Source organism: Falco naumanni, chromosome 7, assembly GCF_017639655.2.
Source record: "Falco naumanni isolate bFalNau1 chromosome 7, bFalNau1.pat, whole genome shotgun sequence".
Classification (NCBI taxonomy): domain Eukaryota; kingdom Metazoa; phylum Chordata; class Aves; order Falconiformes; family Falconidae; genus Falco; species Falco naumanni.
Window position 1 is genome coordinate 908,486 of NC_054060.1, and position 26,141 is coordinate 934,626.

General features: G+C 40.3%; 1 protein-coding gene across 10 annotated transcripts in view; it reads right to left on the reverse strand.

Annotated features, from left to right (window-relative positions):
- Positions 1-26,141, reverse strand: part of MYO9A (myosin IXA) — a 183,430-nt gene that overhangs the window by 107,489 nt on the left and 49,800 nt on the right. For 9 of the 10 annotated variants that reach the window (XM_040601411.1, XM_040601417.1, XM_040601413.1 and 6 more), the window contains exons 3-6: positions 11,146-11,240; positions 7,162-7,224; positions 5,812-5,911; positions 3,096-3,152 (exon numbers count right to left, since the gene is read on the reverse strand). In XM_040601411.1, coding sequence (XP_040457345.1) covers positions 3,096-3,152; positions 5,812-5,911; positions 7,162-7,224; positions 11,146-11,240 — 315 coding nt within the window. The remainder of the gene's footprint in view (positions 1-3,095; positions 3,153-5,811; positions 5,912-7,161; positions 7,225-11,145; positions 11,241-26,141) is intronic. The other variant, XM_040601416.1, reaches the window with a different exon arrangement.

Consider the following 26,141-nt stretch of genomic DNA (forward strand, 5'->3'; position numbering starts at 1 on the left):
AACATTCCCAATCTAGCACCAGGAAACGAGATATCCAGGAGGCCGTACTGACTTCACAGGGAATAACTGTGGCTAATTACCCCCAACACCCAGCCCAGGGACAGGGGGATTCACAGCACCACAGCAGATACAGCAAGAAACACATATTCAATAAAAGACCAAGATTAGCTCCAGCAGCAAGGCAGAATTTTTCTTCTTAAATACCAGAAAGACTGTAGTCAAGTAAAACTTTGATTATTTTTTTTTGTTATCTGTCTGTAAATCATATTTATCACATGAGGATGTGCACTCAAACTTTTGCCCAAATAATTCTGAAAGTCTGCACTATGCAGGGTTACATGAATACTACAGTGAACATCATTAAACAAGTACCAAGTAGTCACAGGATGACTGTTAACTTGAAAAGACACTCATACTCACAGTACATAAAATAAATCATAAATAAAGACTAGAGAGAATGAAGCTATTTTATAGTATCAGCTTTGCATCTTATAGCACCTATCCGCATTTAAAGCCTCACAACTGTACCAGTGATTCATCCCACTCTGTAGCACCATTACAGTGATGGCTACTGATTATAGGGGGAAATTCTTACTTAAGATAACTATTCCAACACAGAAGACTACTCCCACACAAGTGCCTTATCCCCTTGACTAGAAGCTAGATAAAAAAAAATTAATTTCTTGTCCTGTTGAACTTATCAAGGGTTCTCAGGGACAACAACTTAATACTTAAAGACAAAGTGACTTTAGAGATGTTGAACAGTAAGACCCATTTAAAACTATGCATCAATAAACACAGGGTTTTAAATTTAAGGAGAAACTAACACCCCTGTGCGTTCTGAGCAAATACTCGTTAGAAAAGTGTTATTAGATGTGTTAGAAATATTAATAGATGATTGAAAATTACCCTTTTTAAGATGTGTATAAGGTATTTGGCTGTATATATTATCCAAAGGAGCGCAACCAAGGCATCTGCACTGTATCAAGTCAGATCAGCAGGCATCAGCAATGCAATTATTTACATTACAAAATGTCAGGAGAGGTTGTCCCTCCTGAACTCAAATCTTGGCAAACTGGCTTCCTGGCCACTACACATATGGCTGAGGAGAACCTGGAGAAGTTTCCACTCTGACTACAGTGAGACCTGGAGTCTGCAGAACAATAATATAGCCACAAGTTCTGCAAATACGTCTTTTTAAATTTTTTTTCAAGTATATCAAGTGCTGCTTTTACTGGTGCTCCACATTCCAAGAGACAATTTCATTTCATGGCATCATTCATCCAAAATTAAGTCACGAGGCGATGGCAAAATACCATAGACAGCTCAGAAGTAGCACAATCTATGCCAAAGGCAATTTAATTAACGATTTGCATAACAATTGCCAACTCATTAATCTGCATGGAAAGGCCTTTCACAAATTATCTACTTAAAAGTGGATGCTCTCTGTAGTGTTTCAGCTCTGTACTGTTTCCTAATGGATGATAAATGGATAGTAATTAAAAAAAAAAAAAAAGGAGTTTCCTTGATATTAGAGCAGACAAGCATTACAAAGTCCATGCCCACAGACCAAAGTCATCATTAATATCCTGCCAGGGGAATTAGTTTCCCAGCAGAAGTGGGTCCCCTGCTTACTATCATCACATCAAAGCAATCCACAGGTTTCCACAGGAAGTTTGAAGAGGATAAAATAAACAGAGTTTCTTTATAAACCAAACATCTGCAGCAGGCTGAGTCCATGGTTATGGGGAGAGGTCCAGGGTATGCTTAAGAGTGACTCATCAACTGAAGCAAAGATTTGATTTGCCACGAATATCACAGAAAATGATGCTGAGCAAAATAAAGTAACAGATAAACAGCCAAATTGTAATGGCATTTAGCTTTGCTGTGCAAAATAAGGACATGTGGCAACTCCTGAGCTGGCAGGGCTTCATTGGCCCCTTCAGGAGAAGGTATCAGATTTGAGGTTTGTTTTAATTTTGATTCCTCCAGTAAATTGCCCTAACCTATTCCAAGCAATTAAGGTCTTTGCAGCTTAGTAAAATGCATTAAGGTATACAGAAAAGCATCTGTTCTTCACTCTCTGCTCTTGTAGGGCCTCTAAGGATGCTGATGCATTAAGGTTGCCAATGCAATATTCAAGTTTTAAACCCTGGAGGGCCTAAGATTCCCTCTCCCTCCTTCCCTCCTAAGGATTTTGCAGTGAAACCTTGCTGTTAAGATGCTTACTAGACCAAGGAAAACCCAGCTCCTTCACATGTTACCTCTTACTCTGCCAGACGCATCAGCTAGAGTTTGGCAATCATGAAGCACACGGCAAGATTAGCAGGAACAACATGCAGCTGATCTGAAACATGCTTCCCCGTGCAAGACAAAACCAACAGAGACCATCACAGGACACAGAGACACCCACAGCATGCTGCCAGCTGAAGCCACTGCCTCCGACTCGGTCACGCACGAGGAGCCGGGGAAGGGGGAGAAGCTTTGCCATTCCCTTTTTTGGGTCGACCCATTTGGAAAGGTTCATCATGTCAGCAGAACTGTTTTAGGAGAAAGAATTATTTTCACATTCTGAATATCAAGGTTTGATTTTCTCATATATGGTTGGGCAGGGGGGGATGGTTTTGGGTTTGTCTTCCCCCCCCCTCCCCGGAAGCTGGAGAGCAGATACACTGCTACAACCATCATGAACTGATGCATCTCCTAGGGTTTCAAGAGACGGATTTGCTATTTTATTGAAAGAAATTTAAATTTTTACCTTGCTGCCCTAACACAATTTCCATACATCATCATGTATCATACCACGAAGGAACAAAAAGACCCTTAGTCTGCTCTAAGTAGATGACCATATCCAGCTGCTGAAGCAGCTTTCCAGATGGAAGGAACCAAAAAAGGGCAAGCAAAAAAACATCAGCATTGTCATGAGCTAATAATACACAAGCAACACCACTGCAGGGCAGAGGAAAGAAGAGGGTAATTAATAGGCTAAATTTAATTTGACTTTGTTTTCTGCTCAGGTCTTGATGCACCTAACAAATTCAAGTGAGCAGCAGCCCTGCACCAGCAACACGTAAGACGCAGGTACTCATACTGACCAGCTCAGAGTCATAGCAATAATCATCCCAGCTCTGTCTGAGGGGTTTCTTTGTCATCTGAAAGCAAGGCAGACTGGGTTAAGTAGTGTTCAGACCAAAAATAACTCCCACTACCTGCTCTTTAACCAGGGCAGCAACATCAACTTTCCAAATAAAATAATTGTTATTCTGCACAGTCATTCCTTACTTTTATGTTTTTAAGGTAAGATTTATAATGCATCACGGTGCTCTGACTCCTGCTTACAGTGTTTTCAAGACAGTGAGGACCTCTCATGTAATAAGCTTAATGGATTTTAAGATCCTTTCTTTTTCTCCATGGTTGGAGAAACCTTTGGTTTACCTAGAGCTGAAGAGCTATTGATGAAAAAAATCACACTGAAGAGCAGATTTTTTGTTTCTACTCTCCACCTCTGCTCTAGACACATATAAGTGCAATTCTCTGACCGATTACAACACCACTTGAAAGCTTTTTATCTTTTTACAATCAGAGATGAAGTTGAGGGAATTCAAAGCACATGTCAGTGACCAGTCCCAAGAGGGAGAGACACATGGCACCAGAGCTCCCGATGAACTTAAAATATGATCTAATCCTGCAAATCACTAATTTCAAAATGGAGAAATGCGAATAGCCAACACAGAAAACATTTAGCAGTTGCAGGGTATGCGATGGTAGGTATACCTGCCTTTGGTATGGGATATGGAGAAGTCATCCAAACTCAGGGGATAGTTAAAGTAAACTTACTTTTTTAAAACTTTTTTTTTTAACCTGCTCCCTGCATTTAGAGATCAACAAAGTAACAGCACATTTTAGTGAAACACCTGAATAGATTATTTCTCATCTGCAATGCAAAATGCAGGTTTGTTTTGCATAACAGTGTGAGCTGAGGAACCTGGGAGAAAGAAAATAATGCCCAACTCAAGGACTGAGTCAGTTCTTGACTTAAGGGGCCTGGTTCAATATTTTATAGCTTTTCAGTTTTACCATTTAATTTTTAATTAAACACTTCAATTTCTGAGCTTGTTCTCTTCCCTTTTAAAAAGGCAGGCATTTCTCTAGGATACATTTAAGAAGCTGCTGTAAACACTCCGGAGTCATTTTATAGTTTTTCCCTTTCATGTTTCCAAAGTTTCTTTTCCCATTCCCCCCCATCTGTTTTTCCTTTTTTCTCCTTAATTCCTTTTTTGCCTTTGCTTATAAAGCATGAGAAAGCTGTTACTGCACTGCTAAAAAGTCTCAATAAGAACCGAAGCCCTGACCACATCTAAAGGAGCCATTTTCCCATAGATGTCACTGTTAAATGGTCTCTTTAACACTGACCCTAATTATTAACAGTTTAAAAAATATTATAATAAAACCCCTAAAAGTTGTCCACACACTGTGCTCAGACAAGTCCAGAGTCTGCTCCTCTGATCCACTGGACATACATCAGCATCCTTCTCCAGCCTACTTGCCCACCACATCCTAGCTTAGACTAAAATAAATGTTTCAACTTCAATTGCCACATTGCTACTGGCTCTACACACTACGTGCCATTGGATGTATAATTTTACTTTAAATATTAACACCCTTAAACTGCTATAAAAAAAAGGACTATAATTAAAAGCAATGTTTTCAACTAACATAAAACTACCGATTGCCCAACAAAATCTGTGAATCTGACAAAACATTAAATTGAAACGATCTTGACACTTTCCCGCTGCAAAACAGTGGTGCAGATGGTTGTCAAGATCACACCACATTCTCCATCTAACGCCTGAGATGCAGAAAACCTTCAGCTCTTAGTATGTTCCTCACTCATGCAAATGTCCTGATCCTGCTAAGAATGGGTGGGAGTTGTTAATATTACAATAGATTTGGCTTTGATAGCCCACTTTAAAAATCTTTAAACAGCTCCGGGTAATTGAGACTTATTCTGGAGTTAAATTATATTTCTAGAAAGATTAAAGGCTATTTGGGTTGCACTGTGCATACAAGTTTCTCTCCATCTTATGCAATAAATCACTCTTTATTGCTAATTGTGTTTCAGCTCCAAGAAAATTGCAATTAGTTACAATCAACATATAACCTAACTACTTCTTCCACATATTTTTTTTTCTTTTTGAGAAAAAACCAGTAAAGTCTCTATTCACAAACATCAGCGAACAACTGCATCCTTAAATGCCTGAAGTAAATCAGATTTTCCAAAGTATGAGGTTATTTGGCCATCGTTAATGCCTCACTCATTTTTAATTCACATGTCAGTGGTTGCTGTGTTGCTATTTATATTAAATTTATTATCTTGTTAAAATTAAAGGATCATGCTAAAAGCCAGCCATGAAGCTACAGAATTAGGACTACCTCATGCAAGACATTATAGCCTTAAGAGCTACTAGTATCACACATTTTGCCCTTTTCTCCTACTCAGCAGACAGATGTTAATGAGCAAATGACATTCACACAAGTAACAGATATATTACATACTGTGTCTCCCTTCAACAATCAAAACAATATATTTAACATATCCCAGGACAAAAAATGGAAAACACTGATTTACTCCCCCCTCATACTATCAGTTATTAAGATTGCCAATGCAGAACGATTTCCAATGAAAGAAGGCTGCCTATAGAGCATCAAGACAACCCTTTTTTACTACTCCACGCATTTTCTTTATCAGCATTAAATATCAGCAGTTGAAAAGGCAAGACCATGTATTGTATTTCTCTATAGTATTCCTACCTGGTTGAGGTAATGATATTCCTCAGGCTGCTTCAGATGAAATGCTGATCTCTCTTCCTCGCTTGCTCCTGCCAGGAGGTAATAAAATACATGGTAGTTCCTGGTGACAAAAAAAAAAAAAATGATCTTAGACTTCAAAATAAACAGCAGCATTAAGCAGAGAAGCACACGTACACATCACAACCTGACTTTCCAGCTTCCAAAAACTCAGACATGAGCACTGTTTAGAAATGGCCCATACCCACTTTGCAGGGATGTAGAAGATTAAATTAAGTAATGGGGAATGAGTTCCCCCTTTTCCATTCAAGGACATCCAGTGCTCCAGAACACACTTAAAAGAATTCCTAGCTGACACCAACACGTTTACTCTCAGAAACATGTGCAATGCCTACATATTTATTAGAATCAAAACAACATATTTACTTGCAATGCAGAAATTATTAATACCATATTACTGTTAAAAAGGTAATGATGTTGCAGTTCTGTAAGACAGAAAGGGAAAACCTTCAATTTTTACAGCTACACAAATATTAAAAATACTTGAATACTACTAGCACTAAAACAACCTTAAGTGAAACTCCTCTTTTGCTTCAAGACAACTCTAAGACTAATGCTAAGAGCATAGCAGTATTTCTAAAGTTAAAACTGCTTTTATGCTGGATGTTTTCCAAGAGGAACAGAGTTTAATCATTTTGCAACACCCAAGAGTATATTTGTCAAGGCTTATATGCTATTTAGCTTCGGAATCAGCCCATGAGCATTCAAGAAAATGTCTCGCACATGTGTCTCAAAGGAAGCAGACAGAAGTGCCAAGAGTTGAAAGACAACTAGAAGCAGCAAATTTATTTAAAATCAGAGTAATAATTCCTGAGAGAGGAATATGTAACAAACCGTATGCTGCAATTAGGGATGAACAATTTGCTTACATTTGCTGTCTATATAAATTTAGCTTTTTCTAGGGACCCTTCTGATGGCTTCAGTGTGTTAAGACCTGTAAGACAAAAGTAAAATACTATCTTCCCCCCCCCCAATTAGATATTAAATAGCTCACAAGTTGCGTAAGAAAGCAAATGGTACATAATGATCCATATGACATGAATCATAAAGACAATGGAAAATATAAGTCAAGGACCATCAATAAAATACTGGAGTTTATTTATCCTGGGTCACACATTCCTCCCTAAACAGCAGAACATAAAATGCAACGTTTATCTTTGAAGCAGAGAGTTAGGAGCATGAAAATCCTGATCCGCCCACGCCAGCGCATACAGGGTTGTAAGCTATCTGTGCCATGCTATCAGCACATATAGAGGTCAAAACAAACCTTGCAAGCAAAATACAGGCACCTACCGTTCGTTGTGCTCCTGATAGACTAGTCTTGATTTCTCCAGGAGGTACTTTTCAACATAAGCTCTGGAAGGTAAAAATAAAAGCGTTATTCATTGACCCAACATTCAACTTAAATGAACACGGCTTTACCAGGAGTTTTCAGTCTTAGTACACCCCAAAAAAGTTTCAGCCTTGTTTCACTTAGTTATATAAATTTCTTCCTAGGCAGAACAAACCCAATATTATGTTTGGCTTTTGAGGTTTTTTTGGTTTGATACAAAGCCAACACTAACTTGGATATGAAAAACATGATCTCAGATGCGTTAGCCTATGGGCAGGGAGCACAGAGGGAAATTTTGACAGCAACGAAGAATCTCAGATACCTATTTAATCCAAAGCCAGCAAAATAAAATTGCTTGCAGACCAAGATTTGTGCACGCAAGAACTGCATTTGGGTGCAAAAGTTTGCAAGATTAGATTTAGCTGCGGTCCCCAAATCACCGTTCCCTCTTACAGAAGAGCCACTGCTCAACAAAACCTCAGGTTGTTAACTTGTGGCTATGGTCAAAAAATAAACAATTGCAAAAGCTACTTATTGGAGTTTACACATTATCCTAAGAGCCTCCATAATAAACACGCTTAATTTATATACTAAATACTTTTTTCAAGCTTGCAGAGCTAAAACAAGCTTTGACAGGATTTTTTCTTCTAAACAATACCAACGAGTAATGACAGGGATTTAGAAACTGGAGTTATAATTGGCAGTTCTGATGACAGAGCTGTGCTCTTCCAGCTACAGGCACCCAGTGACGTGGCACCGACATTAGCAGCCACGCGTGAATCGGGAAACTCAATGAACCTTGGGCATGGAGAGACAAGGAGGTGCCTCTACACTCGCTTCTCCACCACAGTCTCCAGACAGACCTATTCATTACTTGCATCTCAGTAATGCCCCCCCTCCTTTCACTAAAAAATATAGAAAAATAAATCATTTGGACATGCTGCAGAGGTTTTGTGACAATGTTTATAGCAGCTCTTAGGAGAGCTACTGGAAATGGCACATCCAACCCCCACTGGGGTGATCTTGCTGGACAGGAGGAGTAAAGCCAGCCAGCCAGCCAAGCAGTACTATTCCTCTGTGCCATGTGCACCAAAAAGGTTTATTCTTGTTTATTCCCTGTGCAAGGAAGCTGACTAGAGTTTATGGATACTCCTTGCCAACAGGCTTTTTTGTATGCCCTTTCTAACCTGAAACCAATTTTTCCTTTCCAAGCTATGCCATAAATTCTCTGCAGGTTCAGTGAACAGAAGAGAAAAAAGGTACCAGAGTGTCCCAGATCAGAGCTCCAGCCCTGGGAGCAGGGGTACGTGCTGCTGTACGACAACCTGGATCACATCCACCGCCCCTGGCATTTCAACCCTTCCCCTGTGATGTCTGCTCTTATCACAGACACCCCCACACACACACACACACATTAAAAAAAAAAAATCACTCACGTAGTAATTCAGGTTGAAAAGGTTCCAGAGGTCACCTGGTCCAAACCAATATTTAAATCAGGGCAATTTTTTTTTTTTTTTGGTAGATATAGCTAAAATGATATTTTGGTAAAACACACCCTGCTTAGTGCAAAGGTGATAATAAATACATGTCCCAAGAAGAACATACATCCCTTCTTGCAACAGGACAGTGAAAAACCCCACCAATTTAAGTATAAAAAAAAGTAGATGTCTCCCAATGTTTTCTTTTTATTTACTGTTGTCAATTATGACAAATCTACCTTTAAGAGTAAAGAAAAGGAGTTCTAGGAGTATGATTTTGTGCAAAATACTCATTTATTCATGCTGCAGAGCCTGTACTTAGCATCCTAGGTAACATCATCTGAAATCCGAGACTGAATTTCATATACAAATACCAACATGCAAAACACCCAGGCAGAGACTGTTTGAAAGCACCAGCTCATGGTGCTTGAGATACAGCCTCATGCCACCGCGCAGATTTACCATCACCCCAGTGCACTGTTGTTTTTAATTAAAATGTCTCCGATCTAGCTCTTCTGCAATTTTATGGAGCATGTCAGATGTTGAGGCTTTTGATCATCATATAGGACTGAGCAGGTTGCAAAGACCTTCCTCCAGAACTCGCTTATCACTCAACAGGACATAATAAATTCATACAGCCTTATGGGAACACACTTAACCGTAGCCATTGCTCATGCTCCATCAATTTTAAAGACATCTTCAAAGACTTCATTTCATGGGGCGGGGTTAGCTGCTACTAAATCTCTTCGCTGTTGCACCTCTTAAGTTTAAATCTGCTTCAAGTTTTGGGTCATTATATTCACAGGGTTTGTAAGCAAATATCCAACTGCTATTTTCAGCCTCCAACCACAGCAAAATTCTGATTTAGGGCTGCAAATTACAGTTATATTAACAAAGCAAATAATATGCAGAATACAGGATAACTGACTCTGGCTGTGCTTCAAATCTATGCAAAGTTTTTAAAAAAATAAAAATACTTGTGATCTTCTCTGTAAGACTATGGAAAAAAACCTGTGGTCTCGTATGCCAGGAACAGCTCACAGGGTTTTTTAGGTGTCTTTATTTTCATAGAGGCAACACGGCAAAGCTCATCGCAAAGCACAGTCACATCGCACCATGCAACCAAAGACCAAGGAAGTTATTTTTTTTAAAGAGAAAATATCTCTTATTTTATGGACCTGAGTATACAATGTTACTTGCATCTATCTGCCAAGTATAAATAGAGGCCACTTCCATCAAGCTGACATAGCATGCCAAGATAATATATTAAGGTATTTGTTGGATTCTTGTTACCCTGTATTTCAGTAGGCATTAAAAAAAATAAAAAATGAGGCTTATCCTTTTAAGAAAGCTGTTCACCAGAATCAAAGAAAAAGAACATCAGATTTGACACAGGATGAAAAAACAGCGGGAAGGTACACAGAGTACCCAAGCTCATTTGAAAAATTAATGGAAGCTATTTGTGTGATACTGTTCTGGTGGAAAATAGGAAAGGAAAAAAAAAATTAAAAGCAGTTCTCTAAAATAACAACAAAGTCCCAGCAAGACATCTCTTAGCTAGCTGCAGAAATTATATAACCCCTGGAATACCACTTCTACTCTTCCTTTTTCCAACTGAGTTAATTAACCTGCACAAAAAGCAGAGTTAACAAAGCCCTGCTCATCCAGAGCTAGCCAGAGAGAAACCCAGGCTTCGATAAGCCCACCCAGCAGGTTTCACCCATAGGCTTCCAACCATGCAGCACTTCTGCCGCAGCCCGCCCTGGGAGAAGGAAAGTTTGAGTTGCAGCCCCACGAGCTTTGGGTAGCAGAAGAGATGTTGAAATAAACTGTGCAGAACCACGGTGGAGACAACATCTCCTTGCAATGGCCCGGGAGAAAAAAAAGAGGCCCTAACTGGTCAAGGGGTGGGTTAAAGAGAGACTCCATGCTAGGGGGGCAGCAGCAGCATATGGGGAATGAGACAGTGATGAGAAGTTCGGCTGCATCCCCTCTCTAACACCATTCAGGCAGCTGGAGATCAAACTTCCCCCCTTGGCTTTCTCTTCCCAAGACCGAGCACAGCCAGGTCACCCAGCCTCTATGTCCTGCTGTGTGCTCCAGCCCCCCCCCCCCGTCCTCGCCAAAACATTCCCCTTTTCTGCCTTAACTGCCATCTTAAGAGGAAAAGTTCCATTTCAGTTTAATTACAAAGTTGACATCATTATTAAGGAGAGCTCAGCTGGCTTAAAGCCAGCTCAGGTGTAGTCTCACTTCAACGTGCAGCTCAGACATGCCAACATTTTCATACAAATGGATTTAAATATGCTAAAAAAATATATATTTTCTTCCCCTCCTTCTCCATTTTGGGAAACATACAGGCCCAAAAGAATTAACCTTATTTTCCATGTACCCTCTACAACAGCCTATTTAGTCAGTTGTGCAAGTAAGAGTATGTACAGCATCTCCAACCTGACCCCCACTTACCCTCGCACAGTGCCAGTCTCCTGGTAATTCACTTGAATAAATTTCCCAAAGCGACTCGAGTTGTTGTTATGTGCTGTTTTTGCATTTCCAAAAGCCTGTGAAAAAAGAGAGATGCCATCATTAAGTCTGAAAAGCCACCGCCTCACCTTATTTATATGCATGTCACTAAAATTAACTTTGGGAATTTTGCTGTCATTGTATAATTACTAAAAAGCATATGGTGAAAGTTAGTTGAATTGTCTACAAAATAATACAATGAGCTTCTGGGGACCATATCCATTTCCAGTTTGGTTTTCAGGAAGGGCAGATAAACACTGCTTAAAAATAAGGCATTAGCCATACAAGAAAGATTTAATATTTGAAGTTATAGTCTATATTAAGTCTGTGCTTTATTCATTTAAATAAACATAAAAGTACGCTGCTTGAACAAGACTAAATTTTAATAAGCTAGAGAAAGCTGCTTTTTAATTATACATGGAATTAGGGGGGAAAATGCTTTGAAGGCTACCCAGATGTTAGACAATGTCAAATATAGCACCCGCATAACAGCGCATTTTCAGCATTTCAGACACTGTCGTTTTCAATATGCTGCTGTTGTTCTTCCAAAATCAAAATGCTTTTAAGTCATTATTATGCAAAGCTTTTATTAAAACCCTGCCTTACCAAGGCACGTAATAGAAAATCATTTACTGCCATTTAAAAGAAATCTCTGGACAGAAGAGCTATTGGAAACCTGTAAGAACTACAGCTCAGCTTCCCTGAAAATGGGTATTTTCAATTGTGCCTAAATCACTTCTATAATAATCTGGCCCACAGTGACTGAATCCGTCAAGTTGCCAGTTCCAATTAAGGTTTCATTTATTAAACCAGTTTCATAATCATTCACCTTTTCTTCTAAGCCAAACTTATTTAAGGTTATTATACGCAAGGTAATTTCTAAGTGTTTTTTGTGTATAGACATCTGTGTTGAGGCTTAATATCAGAGCTCAGCTCCAAGCTCCCAATAGATTTATTCCCTACTCAGCTATTTATTAGAAAGGATTAAAAGGGCTTTACATCTATAATCTGAAGGTTTTCAAATGACCTTTCAGATTTAACTTTGCAACTAAAAGCAAAAAATAAAGGTCAAATTAAACAAAAACTTGGTGGAAAGACATTCGACATCTTCAGTACCCATGTGATGCATACTGTCACATCTACTTTTACCTTCCCAGGCAGATTATTTAGCAATCTAGTTAAGATTTAATGATTTAAGAACCAAAGAAAGTTTACTAAGAGAATAACGATGTGATCTTTCTCCCCCTATTTGAATACAAGAATTTGTTTAAACTCAAGCTGTTGCATATGAATTCACCTTAGTTGACTCAAACAAGTTCTGGGATATCTGAAACCTGCTGAGCAAGCAGATTATCCTTGAGAGATGATTTCAGACACACAACTGAGGAACATTCCCCTGCAGAGGTTTCACATCATCTCAGGTTGCTCACATTGTGTTTTCTGCTTATTCCCCGCGCCCCCCTCCCCCCCCCCAAGATCCTCCCTGCATCCAGCATCCCTCCCCTCTACCCCACCCTCCAGCAGGCATGGAAGATGCCCACATCTTCAGGTGACCACTGAAGACCCCAAAGCCCCTGGCAATGGAAATCCAGGCATCCTCTCCCCAAAACCAAGCATTTTGTCATTGAAAGACAGGCTATTTAGCATTCCCAAAGGACATATCTGTCCTTCTTCAGCTATTTCAGCAAGCAGAGACACATCAAGAAGATTATACGCAGAGTATGTTGATATTCAATAAAAGCTAGTGCATCACCATATATTTAGATAGTTGGTTTAAATTATATTAATTACATTACAAGCTCTTCCCTGCATAAGGGCCGCCCATAATCTAAGACTTCATCTTAAGGCAATAAAGATACATTTTCTATATACACAATTAACATTGCTCACTTGAGAACAAATGCGCCAGCAGCAGCAATATGAACGTGAACAGACCGAACAGAAGCCCTATTTTAATCATCTTTCCATATAATTTAATAAAGAATTTAAGCAAAAAACAAAAGTATTTTCTGGTTCAGTTCCCTGTGCTTATATCTTAAGTAATAACTCACAGAGAAATAAGGTCTGTTTATTAAGATTTCTTTGGGAAAACCCTTGTCCAGGAATATTTTTTTTTATTCTGTAACAAAGAAAATTCAGGAGAAAACATTTCAAATATAGGAGTGGGGAACGGTGAGAGTCCTCTTTTTGTTTTAACAAGCTTTTTTCTGGATTAACACGCCAGACCATATTATATTTTATAACCCAAACACCTACAGAAATCATAACCCGTAATATCCCTCTTTCATGCATTTTTCTTTATTGCTGATGTAAATGAGAAAGCTCCTTGGATCATGTCTGGTTAAAACTTCAGGCTGACTAGATGGCAAAGGCACGCTGGTGAAGGGCCAAGAAGTAGCTAAAGAAATGCCTGGTGTTTAACTTGAGACAACTTAATACATTTTTGTCCGGTTTACTTACCATGTTTCTTTAGCAGAACTATTGGGCTATAAAAAAAGTGCTATTAATTCAATTTATGCATGCCTAATCTACATATACTTGAACAGAACACCATGTCCTTCTGCAGCCAGGGCATAATATAATAGTTCAGCCTCAGAAAACACAGAGTTACAGCTACTTCCCTAAAACAAATTATCTTCTGTTCGTATTATTTCCCTTTACTGACTCATTGATTCAAAGCTGCTGAGCAGCTCAACGGACAAAACTCCGTAACAGCATTCCTAAAATTCTCGGGGAGACCAAAGCTTTTACTGGCCAGGGCTCAACATTTTGAAGGAAACAAAATTCAATACGTTCCTCTGTAGGGGCTGAGCATCCCTCTGGACCTGGTGCTGGTGATTCAACAGTTTAGAGAAGGCAGAGAAATGAGCAGCTCCATTCCTCCTGCCTCCTACAACCCTCCTGCACAAAGAGACGCTTATTGTGGACGGCAGGAAAAAAAAAATTGAAAAATAACAGTTTCAAGGCTAAATACTTCACGTTTCTCCTCGCCTGATCCTGAAGGCTCCTGGTCTCTTCATTGTGGACTGAATATTAATGCAGTCTGGATTAGCCACAGATTACAGCAGCAATATTTTAATGTCTTTCCTGAAACAAGGTTATTTTCCAAGCCCCTGCATCTAGGAAAACACACAGTGATTTGTTCTCATTTGGCAATAGAATGCTGTTATATAGGTAATCCTAACTGAACGTCGTTCCCCTATAGAATAACAGTGGTATTCTTCTCTAAAGTAATAGCTGTGTTCGCCTATAGAATAACAGTTTCTGCAGTGAAAGCACCAGTGGAAATACGTGCCTTTGCTTACATATTTAAGGTCCCCAGCCCTGCCCTTCTCAAATGAGCCTCCAGCACTCAGCTTTAGAGGGCAAAATAAATATATCATTTGGTCTTTGCTATATAGGAAGAGAAATGTATTAATAGACAAGAGTTTTTAAATGCTTTCCCATCTACTTGAAATGTAAGTTTAATTTTTTTAGAAAGCTATACCATGAATGTATCAGAGGAAAAGCAAACTGACTGCTCAAATCTCAATATGGGCTGTGACATTGTGGACACATATTAATGTTATATTCCGTTGTGGGGCACTGAAGAGACTGGGAGCAAGATTTAGTCATGCTCATTTATGCTAGGTACAAGAAATAGGTCAATATCAGACAAGAGACTGCTGGAAGGCTTGTATTCCCTTGTTTATTGTGAATTTTGGAGTTCAAGAATCAAATATATTCATAAAGCATGAATGACTTGTAACTGTATAAGCAAGGTGGAAACTGAAAGCATTAGTCAGCAATATAGCACCCAGGGAAATAAAACACTCGTCTGAACTTATACAACTGAAGAGAGTATTTGTGAATTCAAATCTTTGCATATATAGGTGCTGGTAAAAGACAAGAGGAGTGCAGAGTCCATACGATGCCCAAAAAGCCCAAGCCCTAATGCACAGGGACTGCACTGAAGATGACAGCACAGAAAAAGTCCATTTATCATCAAACGACATAAACACAAGGCCAGGACCAGAGTCAGATGGATGCAACACAAACGTTGTAACAGCGAGGATGCAATGCATGTGTGTCAGATGTGCATTCACGTGCTTTACCTACAGCTTCTGTTAGAAAAGCCCAGAGTATGCTTCCACAAAGAGGTGGTGTTAAACATAATCTGTAATTTATTTTTAGATTTGAAGGCTACTTTTCCCAATATTCTATACATTATGATCAAAATTTTTTTTCACAAATATCTTTATTCCAATAGTAAAAAAAGACAGAGGGAAAAAAATAGCACATTGAAATTTTGTAGTATTATTGTCTCTTTTTATTTGACCAGGGCATTCACTGGCTTTTTAAGTAATTCTTTTTAGTTACAAATCCCTTTCTGCATCTTGAAACGTAAAGAGCTAGATGATAACCATCTTTTTTGCTTGTTTTCATTCAACTTGCAACCAAGCTCCCAGTACTGTTCTTGTGCTGTTATATTGCTTTTAAATAGAAATATATTGAATTATGGCCAGAACGTAAAATGCGTCTAGACTACTTAAGTTAAAGCCTTGCTAAATCCCTTCTCATTATTGCTTTTGCCCTGGGAAATATTTTTTTTTAAAATCCGCAGCTCACCGCCTGATAGAACCTATCAACCTGTATGGGGCTGCTAAAACTATACCACTTCGACATGCATCTCCCAATTTTTGTTTCCATACGGAGCCCTAAAAGCCACCTCTATGCAGCAGGGACCATGATACCTGAATAAGCACCTAAACAGTATTACCAAAGCCAAAAAGTATGACCTGCAATTTGAATTGTTGCAGGATAAAATCGCATTTATGTGACTCCTTCAAGATACTGTTCTGCACAGCCAAGCAATAATACTGAATATTTTGTTTCTAGCAGTTAAATGCAAGTTCAAGTGCTGACACCTTGTTCTTTAATTCTCTTGTTTGTGGCTAGATGTTCTGTGCTGCCTAACAAAACCGTCAACGCTTTTATGGTAAAAAGCGCCAACCACGAAGTATTTATAGTGTTCATGCAGCAATGCTCGAGCAGAGCTCTCACTGAGAATGACCTGCAACCCTTACCTGCCAAACACCAACCTTTAAAATCTTTTAAATATTTCTCCTTCCTTACTCTTTTCTTCAACAGGCCACTGGAGCACACTGCAGAGCCAAACCCCAATTTTCCATTTCAAACCACAAAAATGACAAAGCAGTTTAAACGTAAGGTCTATAATATGACACTTCTTGGGTTTGTGGTTTGTTGGGGTTTTTTTGTATTAGAAGTTGATGTTTTTCTCCAGCATTTTAGAGATAATTTCTCCAGGCTGTTGACGTGAGAAGATGACTTTGAATGGCAAGTAGGAGTTTTAAAAGACTACATATGCACATATGTATCTAAAATCTGCAAGTCTCTCACACATATCAGGATTTCTAGACCAATTCACTTTTCTAAGGTATTCCTCCTCAGCGTAACCCCCCCCATTTAGTTGATAACCCCCATGCATCTCCTGGTTGGCAATAGCTACAACACACAGAAGGTTGCATGAAATAAAACAACTCTGTATCTTTAAAAGAAGGTATTTACGAAGTTCCAGCTGCTGCTGTACTACAAGAAAAATTAAAAATTTAAATGAAAATAATAATAATTTAAAAATAATACTAGATCTGTGCTTTCCTTCCTTGCAATACAAGTCTGTTGCAGGTACAAGAAATCAGAAGCCCCCTAACCCCTGTAGGCCCTCCAGCAGCTGGAGGGTCAAAGGTGCTGGTGATCTGATTCACTGTGGGAACGCAGCTCCCCACCAAGCCAAGAAACAGCAACTGCTCTGGGACAAGACCCTGAGCCACTTGATGTGCTTTGAGCACGGATGGACCAGATGTCCTCTGGAGGTCCCTGCAATCCTCAACCATTCTATTTATTTAAATTAGGTTTCAAGTATCTAGCTATCTTCCCCACCATTCTGGTGCAAAGAGAACAAGGACATGAAAGTCACGTCTCAAACACATTGCCAAGAACAAAATCCAATCCTACGCTAGGCTTGGATAGCAAACCGCAGCAGAACATCTCTTCTATGGTGTTTGCTTTCTGTAGCGTCTCCAATTCACATGGGTTTTTGCTTACAAGCTTCTCAAAACCATGTAGGTTTCTGTTTCTTCCTACAAAATTAGTCATGTAATTTTTTAAGCTGGCACAGCAACCAAAAGATGTAACCCTGACCTCTCCTTGCTTTTCATGCCCCACCAAAGAACCTTTCAAGTACACAACCTGCAAGTACTTGAGATGGGGCAAGTCCAAGACACCTGGGAAGTGCTGATGACATCCTTCCTCTCCCTCCTGTCCATATGGACCTTATGGAGGACAGGTCCATACGGACAGGCTTGCAAAGACTGCTCAAAGGTCCAAAACCACATTTAAGGGGTCTCCCCACTCCAAACAAACATATAATTTGTTGCATTTATGAAGGTTAAACCCCTCTTCACTCCGCTGTCAATGATGGCACACCCATCACTACGCAGAATTAAACTCAGCCACGTTCTTTCAATACAGGCACATCAAATACCTTGTTTCAAAATTACAATTACTGTATGGCAGCCAAGTGAGTTCTACCATATTAACAGACATACCTTTTGTAATTTAACTCATGTATAAAATAGTACTCATGATACAGGCTATGAAACATCTTTTTTAATTAGTCTGTTGTTTTTGTTACAGATAGTTTATGCCAACTCAAAATGTCTTACCATTGTAAAACTACATCTACACTAAATCTACCTGGCCACGCCAAAACTGAGACTGCTCAAGGACAGCAGTTCCCCCCTCCACTGAACAATGTCACCATCCTGGGAGAGAGCTATTAACCAACGAATCTTTTGCAGCCATTAGGCTTAAAGTACAGGGTCAGCTAAAACCATCTGCCTTTGTGCATTCAGAGTTCACACTCCTTATACAAATACAGGACAGCGCTGATGTGGATAAGATTTTGGGGTTAATTTAATTGACTAAAAGAAGTGCCAGTGTATGTAATGAAAATATCAAGAACGCCATTAAATACACTTATGAAGTAAAATGCCCTAGACAAAGTACTATAAAAGTCATTACAACATGCACTTGTTTGGGAGATTTAAAGCTCTGCTGACGCAGGTGCTCTATCAGCTATGTAAGAAATAGGATTTAGCATCTGCATTCCTGGCAAGCGCTTTCAACGTTGGCAGAATATTACTCATTTTCCGATACTCAAGCACAGGATCAGACCATTGCAGCTTCTTCCTTTTAAGCCATGCTCTGGAAAAAAGGAATTACCACGTAACCACGACGCCACAAAATAAAACCTCCAAACCAAACCAAAGACTCCTACCTAAGTCCTCTTCCTGAGTGGGGACAGTTTTCCTACGCAAGTGCTGTAATGGGGAAAAAACCATGGCTGAGCTGGCAGACAGTCATCGGCAAACGCCAGTACAGATGGATCTGGAGGCAGAGGCTGCCAAATCCATAAGGTCTGGCTCACATCCCTGATCCTCTGCTCATATGTTTATTTTTTTATGCATAGGGTGGATGGCCCTGGGAAGAGCAGCCAAACGCATGTGTTTTCCAGCAAACTTGCATACATCAGCCAACAAATGCCTTGGTAGAAAAAAGATCTTCAGCCCAAGTTCAGCTTCAGATTCACAGAAGTATCCCAAAATGAAGTTGGGAAGCTCAGTGTTATTACTGTGGTCTCTCCAGCCCAGGGTATGCTTACAACTCCCAAAAGTTATATTCTGCAGCCAAAGAATAAACTTTACTACAGCAGATGCAGATACAAATGTGTGACAGGTCCCAGGACCAAGCAAAATCTCCTTAATTGGCACTTCAAATCATTTTTTCATACTGATAGAGAAATAAGATAATCAGAGCAATAAAAGGGCCAGCTGAAGACAAGTCATGGCTTAAGGAGATTTTTACACTCCCTCAGTAGGCAACACAAGTACTGTAAACAAGCACTACAGCAGAAAGAAAAAGCACTAATAGGATATTGACAGATAAAACCCCCTTGATCTATATTTACAGTAATTACCAAATAGGTGATATTATACATTACGACATTTTTCCTCACCTTGCATCACCTGTTTTTGCAGAGCTAGACTAAGTACAGCAACACATCACAAAGAGCTGATGCTGGAGTTAAAAATTCTCTGTAGTTGCTAGAAATAACCACACAGCGTATCAGGACCACAGCCGACTTCCTTTACTTACAGTCTTACGGCAACCAACACGTCGCTCGGGCTGAGCGGATCAGCGCGCACAGCCCCAGGACTGGCCTTCTCACGGCTGAGGCTTCTGCGCCTCCAAAGCTGCTGACCACTCACGTCTCACCTGCTGTGAAGCGAGAAGGTGACTTCTCCATTTCAACAACCCAATGTTCACGTGTTTCAGAGCTCTGCAGAAGACTGAGGTAAACTGCTGCCTCCAAAGCATCTCCCACAGCTTTTCAGCAGGCTGAGCGCTACAGGCAGCTGTAAGAAGGCAGTCCTCACCCGCAGCTTCACACTTCTGAAAGGAACACTGTTTGGGTCTTTCTGGCCAGGAGCGTGTTGTCTCGAAAACACTGATGTTTCAAACGACACAACACACAGCATCCTAAACCAAGCACTGTTTTTTAAGACATAATTTCATTATGCAAAAACATCCATGCAGGAGACTACCTTCCCTTAGGCCAACATTGTAGGACAACACGTTTTGTCATATGCGATCTCTTATCTCTGTCCTCGCTTTCTGACAGCCCTAGTAGCACGCCGAAGTGTTGCTGAAGCTGTGACTCACTTGTTTTAAGAGCTGGTGATGATGACAGGCTGGTATCACCAATGGCTCACTCAAGCCCAGGCTGCAGCTCTTGCTGCAACACTGCTTGCTTTGGGTGGTGGAACTGTGGACCTTCAGCCAAAGGGCAGGTCTGAAAACAAGCCATCAAAGTTTGAGGAGGTCTTCTTGAAGAGAAGTATCTCCAATGCAATGCCAACCTCAGCTACAGCCCAGAGCCTCTGCCTAGAAGTGAAACATCACCCACCCGCAGGAGTCTCATCCCTTGGAGAGGCATTTCCACCACCTTCCATCCCCTCCTCACCGACTATCAGCCTCTAATTTAGGAAGAGTCCCCTGGTTTGGTACAACCCTTGGACACCCTCCAGCCCCTGGAGGAGGCCTTTCAAAGTCCCTTCAAACCCCTTTTTTTTCCTTGTTTTGAATATAATAATTCTACGTGAGGCCATAAATGTTTAGAAACCAAGTTTCAACTTCCCACTGCATACTTGGATAGCCCAAAAAAATGCTTAAAAAAATTGAAGCATTTACTGCTCTCAGCCTGATAGAAGTTTTCCTGCAGTTTGTCACTAAAATCAATGTCACCAACCAAAACGCAGGAGAAAGTATCCCTGCTCTAACGCCTCCCATCTGGAACCTCTTAGCAAAGGCACAGAGCCCTCATGTATATTTTACACACTTTTTTTCCTGCTTTTCCCAAGAGAAATGTGTAATGAAGAAAAACAAAAACATGTTAGCAGCAACAAAAACATACCACTGTAACACAAGACCCAGCTTGGCTTCTGCCTGTGTTATCCTTCCTCTTAGACCTCAGCTACTTTCTGTGAGTTAACAGACAAAAAATAATGCACACCCTCCCCTCAAAAAAAAAAAGTCAGAGCTCTGCCATTAAATCAACACAATAAACCTCACATTTGTTTTCTGCCATGTAAAATACTGCATGAGTAAGGACAAGGTTCAACGTGAATACACACGTCTCCAGCCTTTCCCTGCTTTTCTGCGGGATTATGTAAGTAATCTGCAATTCTTCTTGATGCAATTCCAAAATTTCAAGTGCTATTAAGCTACAGCATCAGATTTCCATGCATCGTACGCAGTTAAGATTACTTGCTTACACCACAGCAGCTCTGTCAGGCTGATGTTTTCCAGTGCTTACATTTCAGTAGCCATAGCCAGCTTCAGATGCCTGATAGATCCATAAAAATATCTTTTCCCCTTCCTAATACAGTTCAAATGGTGAAATGGGAGCTTAAAAATGCTTACTACTAAGTACTGGGGATGGACCACAACACCTGCAAGAGTCAGAATGATGTGAAAAAAAATCTCATTGGACCAATGCATAGAAAAAAATAATTATCTTATTAGTGACCACAATATTCAGTAAGTGCCAGGGAAAACAACAGCTGGCACTGATTAGTTTTAGGGAGCAAAAGAGCAGTCTCAAAAAATCAATGTATTCATATCACATATTTGTCTTCAGAGAGGATGCAACTGCTTAAATGTGTATTTTCAGCCGTTAGGCAAAGCAAAATAGGACAATTCAGTAGGTACCGCTTGCCACCTTTCCAAAGAGATTAAATGTTGGTATTTTTGAGGTCACAACTGAGAGGTTTTCTATAAACTGAAAAAGGTTACTAAGCTGGGGGTAAATCTGACACCATAGCATCCTACAGAGAAAGGAACAGCTGCAATGTAAGCACGGAACAGCCAGTGCCCCATGGCACGAGGCGGGCACTGCAACAGCACTGGAATTCACTTTGTCATGCAAGAGGTCTCCAAGCAGTGAATGAGCTTTCACTTCAAAGCCCACCCTGCTGAAATCATCTATTTCACTTTGCATGACATTCTTCAATACTGCCAAGGCTGGTATTTCTGAGAATAGTGCTCTGGGTTTTAAAATAAAATCCAACAAAAAAGAAAGCCCTGAACAAATAAAATTAAGGGAAATGTGGTGAGATTTTGCACTCCAAACTTTTCACTTAGCAGAAAATGTTGCGCAAAAGTAACACAGGTATTTTTCCGTCGTCCACCTTTCCCTAGCCTGGCTTTGCAAGATGCCAACCGAAGTCAAACCACGTCCACCCTTGGCGCGCCAGCCAGCGTACATGCTGGCTGGCATGCCGAGCCCTTGCTGCTCCTTCTCCCCGTGGGAAGATGAGCAGCAACTCTTCATCGTCCACCTTCGCCAAGCAAGAGAGATCATGCAGTAGGGACTCAAAAGGACCTTCATTCTATTCAGTTTATTCACGTATGTATTAAGAAATGTAGCTTGAGGCCGTATCTTCCAGCAGGACTTCCAACAACCCTTCAAGTATTAATTTTTATGGTGGCTGCATACATCCAGTATCACTGCAAGACTTGAAGTACCCAGACACCAAGGAACAAAACGCCTGCACAAACCACACCCAAAACGAAGCAAACCAGAGGAAGGAACCCAGGCACAATTTTTAAAGCAGCATCCAAGAGTCATTGAACCTCCTTCTGGGATCTCCCTCCATCAGTTGCAATCCATCTTCCAAATTTCACAGCGCATGAAGCCGGGGTCCTCCCAGAGGTGAGCTCACTTTACTGCGCTAATGAGCTGATTGTCAGAGCTCCAGGCAGCAGGGAACCAGGAGGAAGATGCGGTGTTGCTGAAGATGCCCAGGAACTGCAGCGCAAATTAAGTCTCCACAGGCATTTAAATTGCATTTAACTTTGCAATCTCTTTAGTCTTTGTACGTAACATTTTGGGGAACTCCAACTTTTTTGCTTTTTAGAAGAATACAGCAAACACTGGAATAACATCTATGTGCAGTACAGCATTTAAATATAAGTTATTCAGAAAAAAAAGGTGTGTGTTGGATGGACAGACAGACTGTGACCTGCTCAGAATAAATAAGCAATGTTCTTTCCATTTGCTGCACTGGGAGCTGCGCACAAGTATTTCATGCTATGACATTCTGCACAGCTGAGAGCAGGAGAAATGCAGAAGATACACTTGTAAAATTCAGAAGAGCATTGCTCACCGGAGCAAACAGTAACAGCAGACTTTTTTTTTCAATTACCTTCATGCAAATAAGGAATGCTTTGTTAGAGTACACACTCATTAAATTCTCTCTCTTCGGTTTTCCTGAAGTGGTGGTTTCTAGTAGACAGGTACTGTGTGTCTAATTTCTTTAAATGCCTTTTCTGTTTAATTGCCACTATGCCGCCTGATAAACCCTCTCCGACTGCTCCCCACTCTGAAGATACTCAGCTGACAGCTCCCTCTCCATAGCTGTGTAACTAAACAAACTGTGTACAACTCCCCTTGTAGGAAACCTGCAAGCTCTACAACAATAAGTTTTAGATCAGCATTTCTTCTTTCAAGCTTTGAAGAATCACTACCGTGTGTTTAAGCCTTTTGGTAATCCCTCTGTAACTAAGTATGTAGTAAATAAGCAAAATTCACAACCTCATACTGGTACCACAGTACCTGTAATGGGATACAGACAGAGGCAAGAAATTCTGTAGACAGACATAATATTGTCTTTAACCAGACTAACTGGAATAGCTGGAAAACCCAACCAGCTTTTGAGTACACATCTTCAGCCAGGCTGAGACAAAATGCAAAGCTCAAGTACAAATTCAGAGTATTTTTTCTGAATTTAGGCAGAGATTCATCAGTTGAACCCAATAGGAGAAAAGTATCTTTAAGCAGAGGAGCACAGGAATGTGAAAAAAGGGGAAAAACAAGCACTCCCTGTACTGAGCAGCAGCACATTTATAACCTACATAAAACCACATTTTCATTTATTATTTGGAAATGGGTGGTGACCTAACATGCAGCATCAGAATATAGAGTGGTCATTACTAATTACGCCTGGTTTGTAAAAACAAACTAAGAGAACCAGCAATTGCAAGGAAAGGAGCTGATGGCACTCCTGCACTTGCTCCCGGAGCCGGGACGGATCGCCAGAGCATCCCTCCCTGCAGAGCTGAGGGCAGAAAAGTGATGCCCAAAGGCACAACCCCAGCTCTCCAGCTACCGCCCATACCACCCCCACAGGATATAGAGCTTCCAGAGGGTAAACGTGACTTCATTAGGTCTGATCGAAGATATGATTTTTGTGTTCTCAATAAAGAACAAGATAAGAACACACCAAAACACATAGTTTTGCTGTCTTGGATCTCCCTTCAGTTAAGGCAGAACTACAAAGATGATGGCTTGTGTGATATTAACCAAATTCGGTAGAGCGCATACATGTGGACACATGAGTGGGGGGAAAAGGCTTGAAGGGACCTTAGATCCCATTCTCACTGTCTTTGTCACGTATTATGCACCTCCAAAACCTTTATTCTGTACATGGAGCTACAAAGTCACCACCACCAGACAGCAAGCTGTTTGTTCTCATTACACACCAAATCTGAAGCTGCTGAGAACACCAAGGAGGTGACCACACAATCAAAAGTACAGTCAAAATGTCACAGCACACATCACTTGGAGCGATTTGGAAAGATTTTATGGAGGCAGACCTGAAACATATCTCCCTTAAATAATAAAGAATACAACACCCCGAAAATGGGGCTAAGGCAAGGGGCTCCAGCACTCTGGCTGTGTTTGAGATGTGAATTTATTATTTAAGCTGTTTATCATTGTTTCATTTTGCATAAAAAGATGCATGCAGGACGTAACAGCAGTTGCTGGACTACAGCTATTTATCATGAATAGAAAAAACAGGGATGCTGCTTCTGCTTGCTTAGTCAAAGCAGCTTTGTAAAAGCCCAAACAAAAGTATCATTAGTGGCAGCTAAGGAGGGTTTCATTTACATCTTTAGAGAGAGGGTATTACATGTATTTATTATCTTTAATCAGCAAGTAAAACACTACATTAAAAAAATAAACTCATGTGAAAACAGCATTTCTTCTCTAAATAGCTCTGCCTGCAGTTCAGGATGAGGTGGAAGGGTGGAAAAGGAAGCTAAAATAATGACAAAAAGGAAAAACACAGAAAGAAACCTTTCTTTCTTTCTTTCACTGAGCCTCATCCTCTTGTTTATAACTCCCGAAGAGAACAGCCAGCACAATTGTCCTGCCTCATGCTGGCCGGATTTCAGCAGGAAGGCTTTGGTCACCAGGCCTCCAGCACCCAATACACGAGGCTATTACCCTAGTCATCTCTCCTTTTTTCTGCCGTTTCTTCCCTGACTCTCCCCTTGGATGACATCCAGGCAGACGGGAGCTACTGAAAATTCATCAGCTGCCTAGTCTAAAGTCACTATAATAATTGAAACCAATGTGGAAATTGAAACAATGGAGAGAAAAAAATAATCCCATGCTATCAGGGGCTGTACAAAAAAAGGGGAAGGGAAAAGGATGGAATTGCTGCTAAAAAGCTCCAAAACCAAAGTCTGAAGATAAGCAATGCTGAGCATCAACATCACCTTAAGAAGTTCCCATCTATACTTCGTTGCTTCCTGGGATGTGTGGCATTAATACACAGGGACCCTCTTCCCAACTGGATCAAGATCCTCAGCCAACTTAAAAACACAAGGCATAAGTGGGTTTGGGGTTATTACTGTATGTGCAATTCTTCCAGTGCCACTTTAGAAAATAACTGCATCAAGTATAACTCATGTAACAGGTAGAAAAAGATAGGAAAATCTCCACACTGAATTATCAACACGTTTAAGTACCGACTCGCTGAATTTTTCACCTTCCACATCCTCTTAACCACGTCCCTGGCACCAACCCACAGCAAGAAGCACAAAATTAAACTGAGCTGATTTGATGGCAAGGAATAGGATAGGGTTGAAAAACTGAACACCTCTGTAAATCCTCCTGAAAACATTTTCAGTAATTGCAAGCAACCTACCCCAATCACACATAGTTGTCTAAAGAAATGTTGCTTCTAAGCAAAATGGAGCATGGATCTGGCAATCTGGGGTGAAGTCAAATGAAATGTGGTTTGAATCTCTCAAAGTATAAAACTTAATAGTAAGCTCAAACCCATTTTACTTTCTACTTAATATTAAGTTCCAACCTATTTTACTTTTTGAATTTAGAATTGAAAGCTAGAAACTTAAACTCTTTGGGAAAACTAGCGTTTAAGATCTTTCAAGGTGATAACCATAGAGCAATTTAAAAATTGCTACCATTAAAGTAAAAATGCAAACTTATGGCTCCTATAGATCAA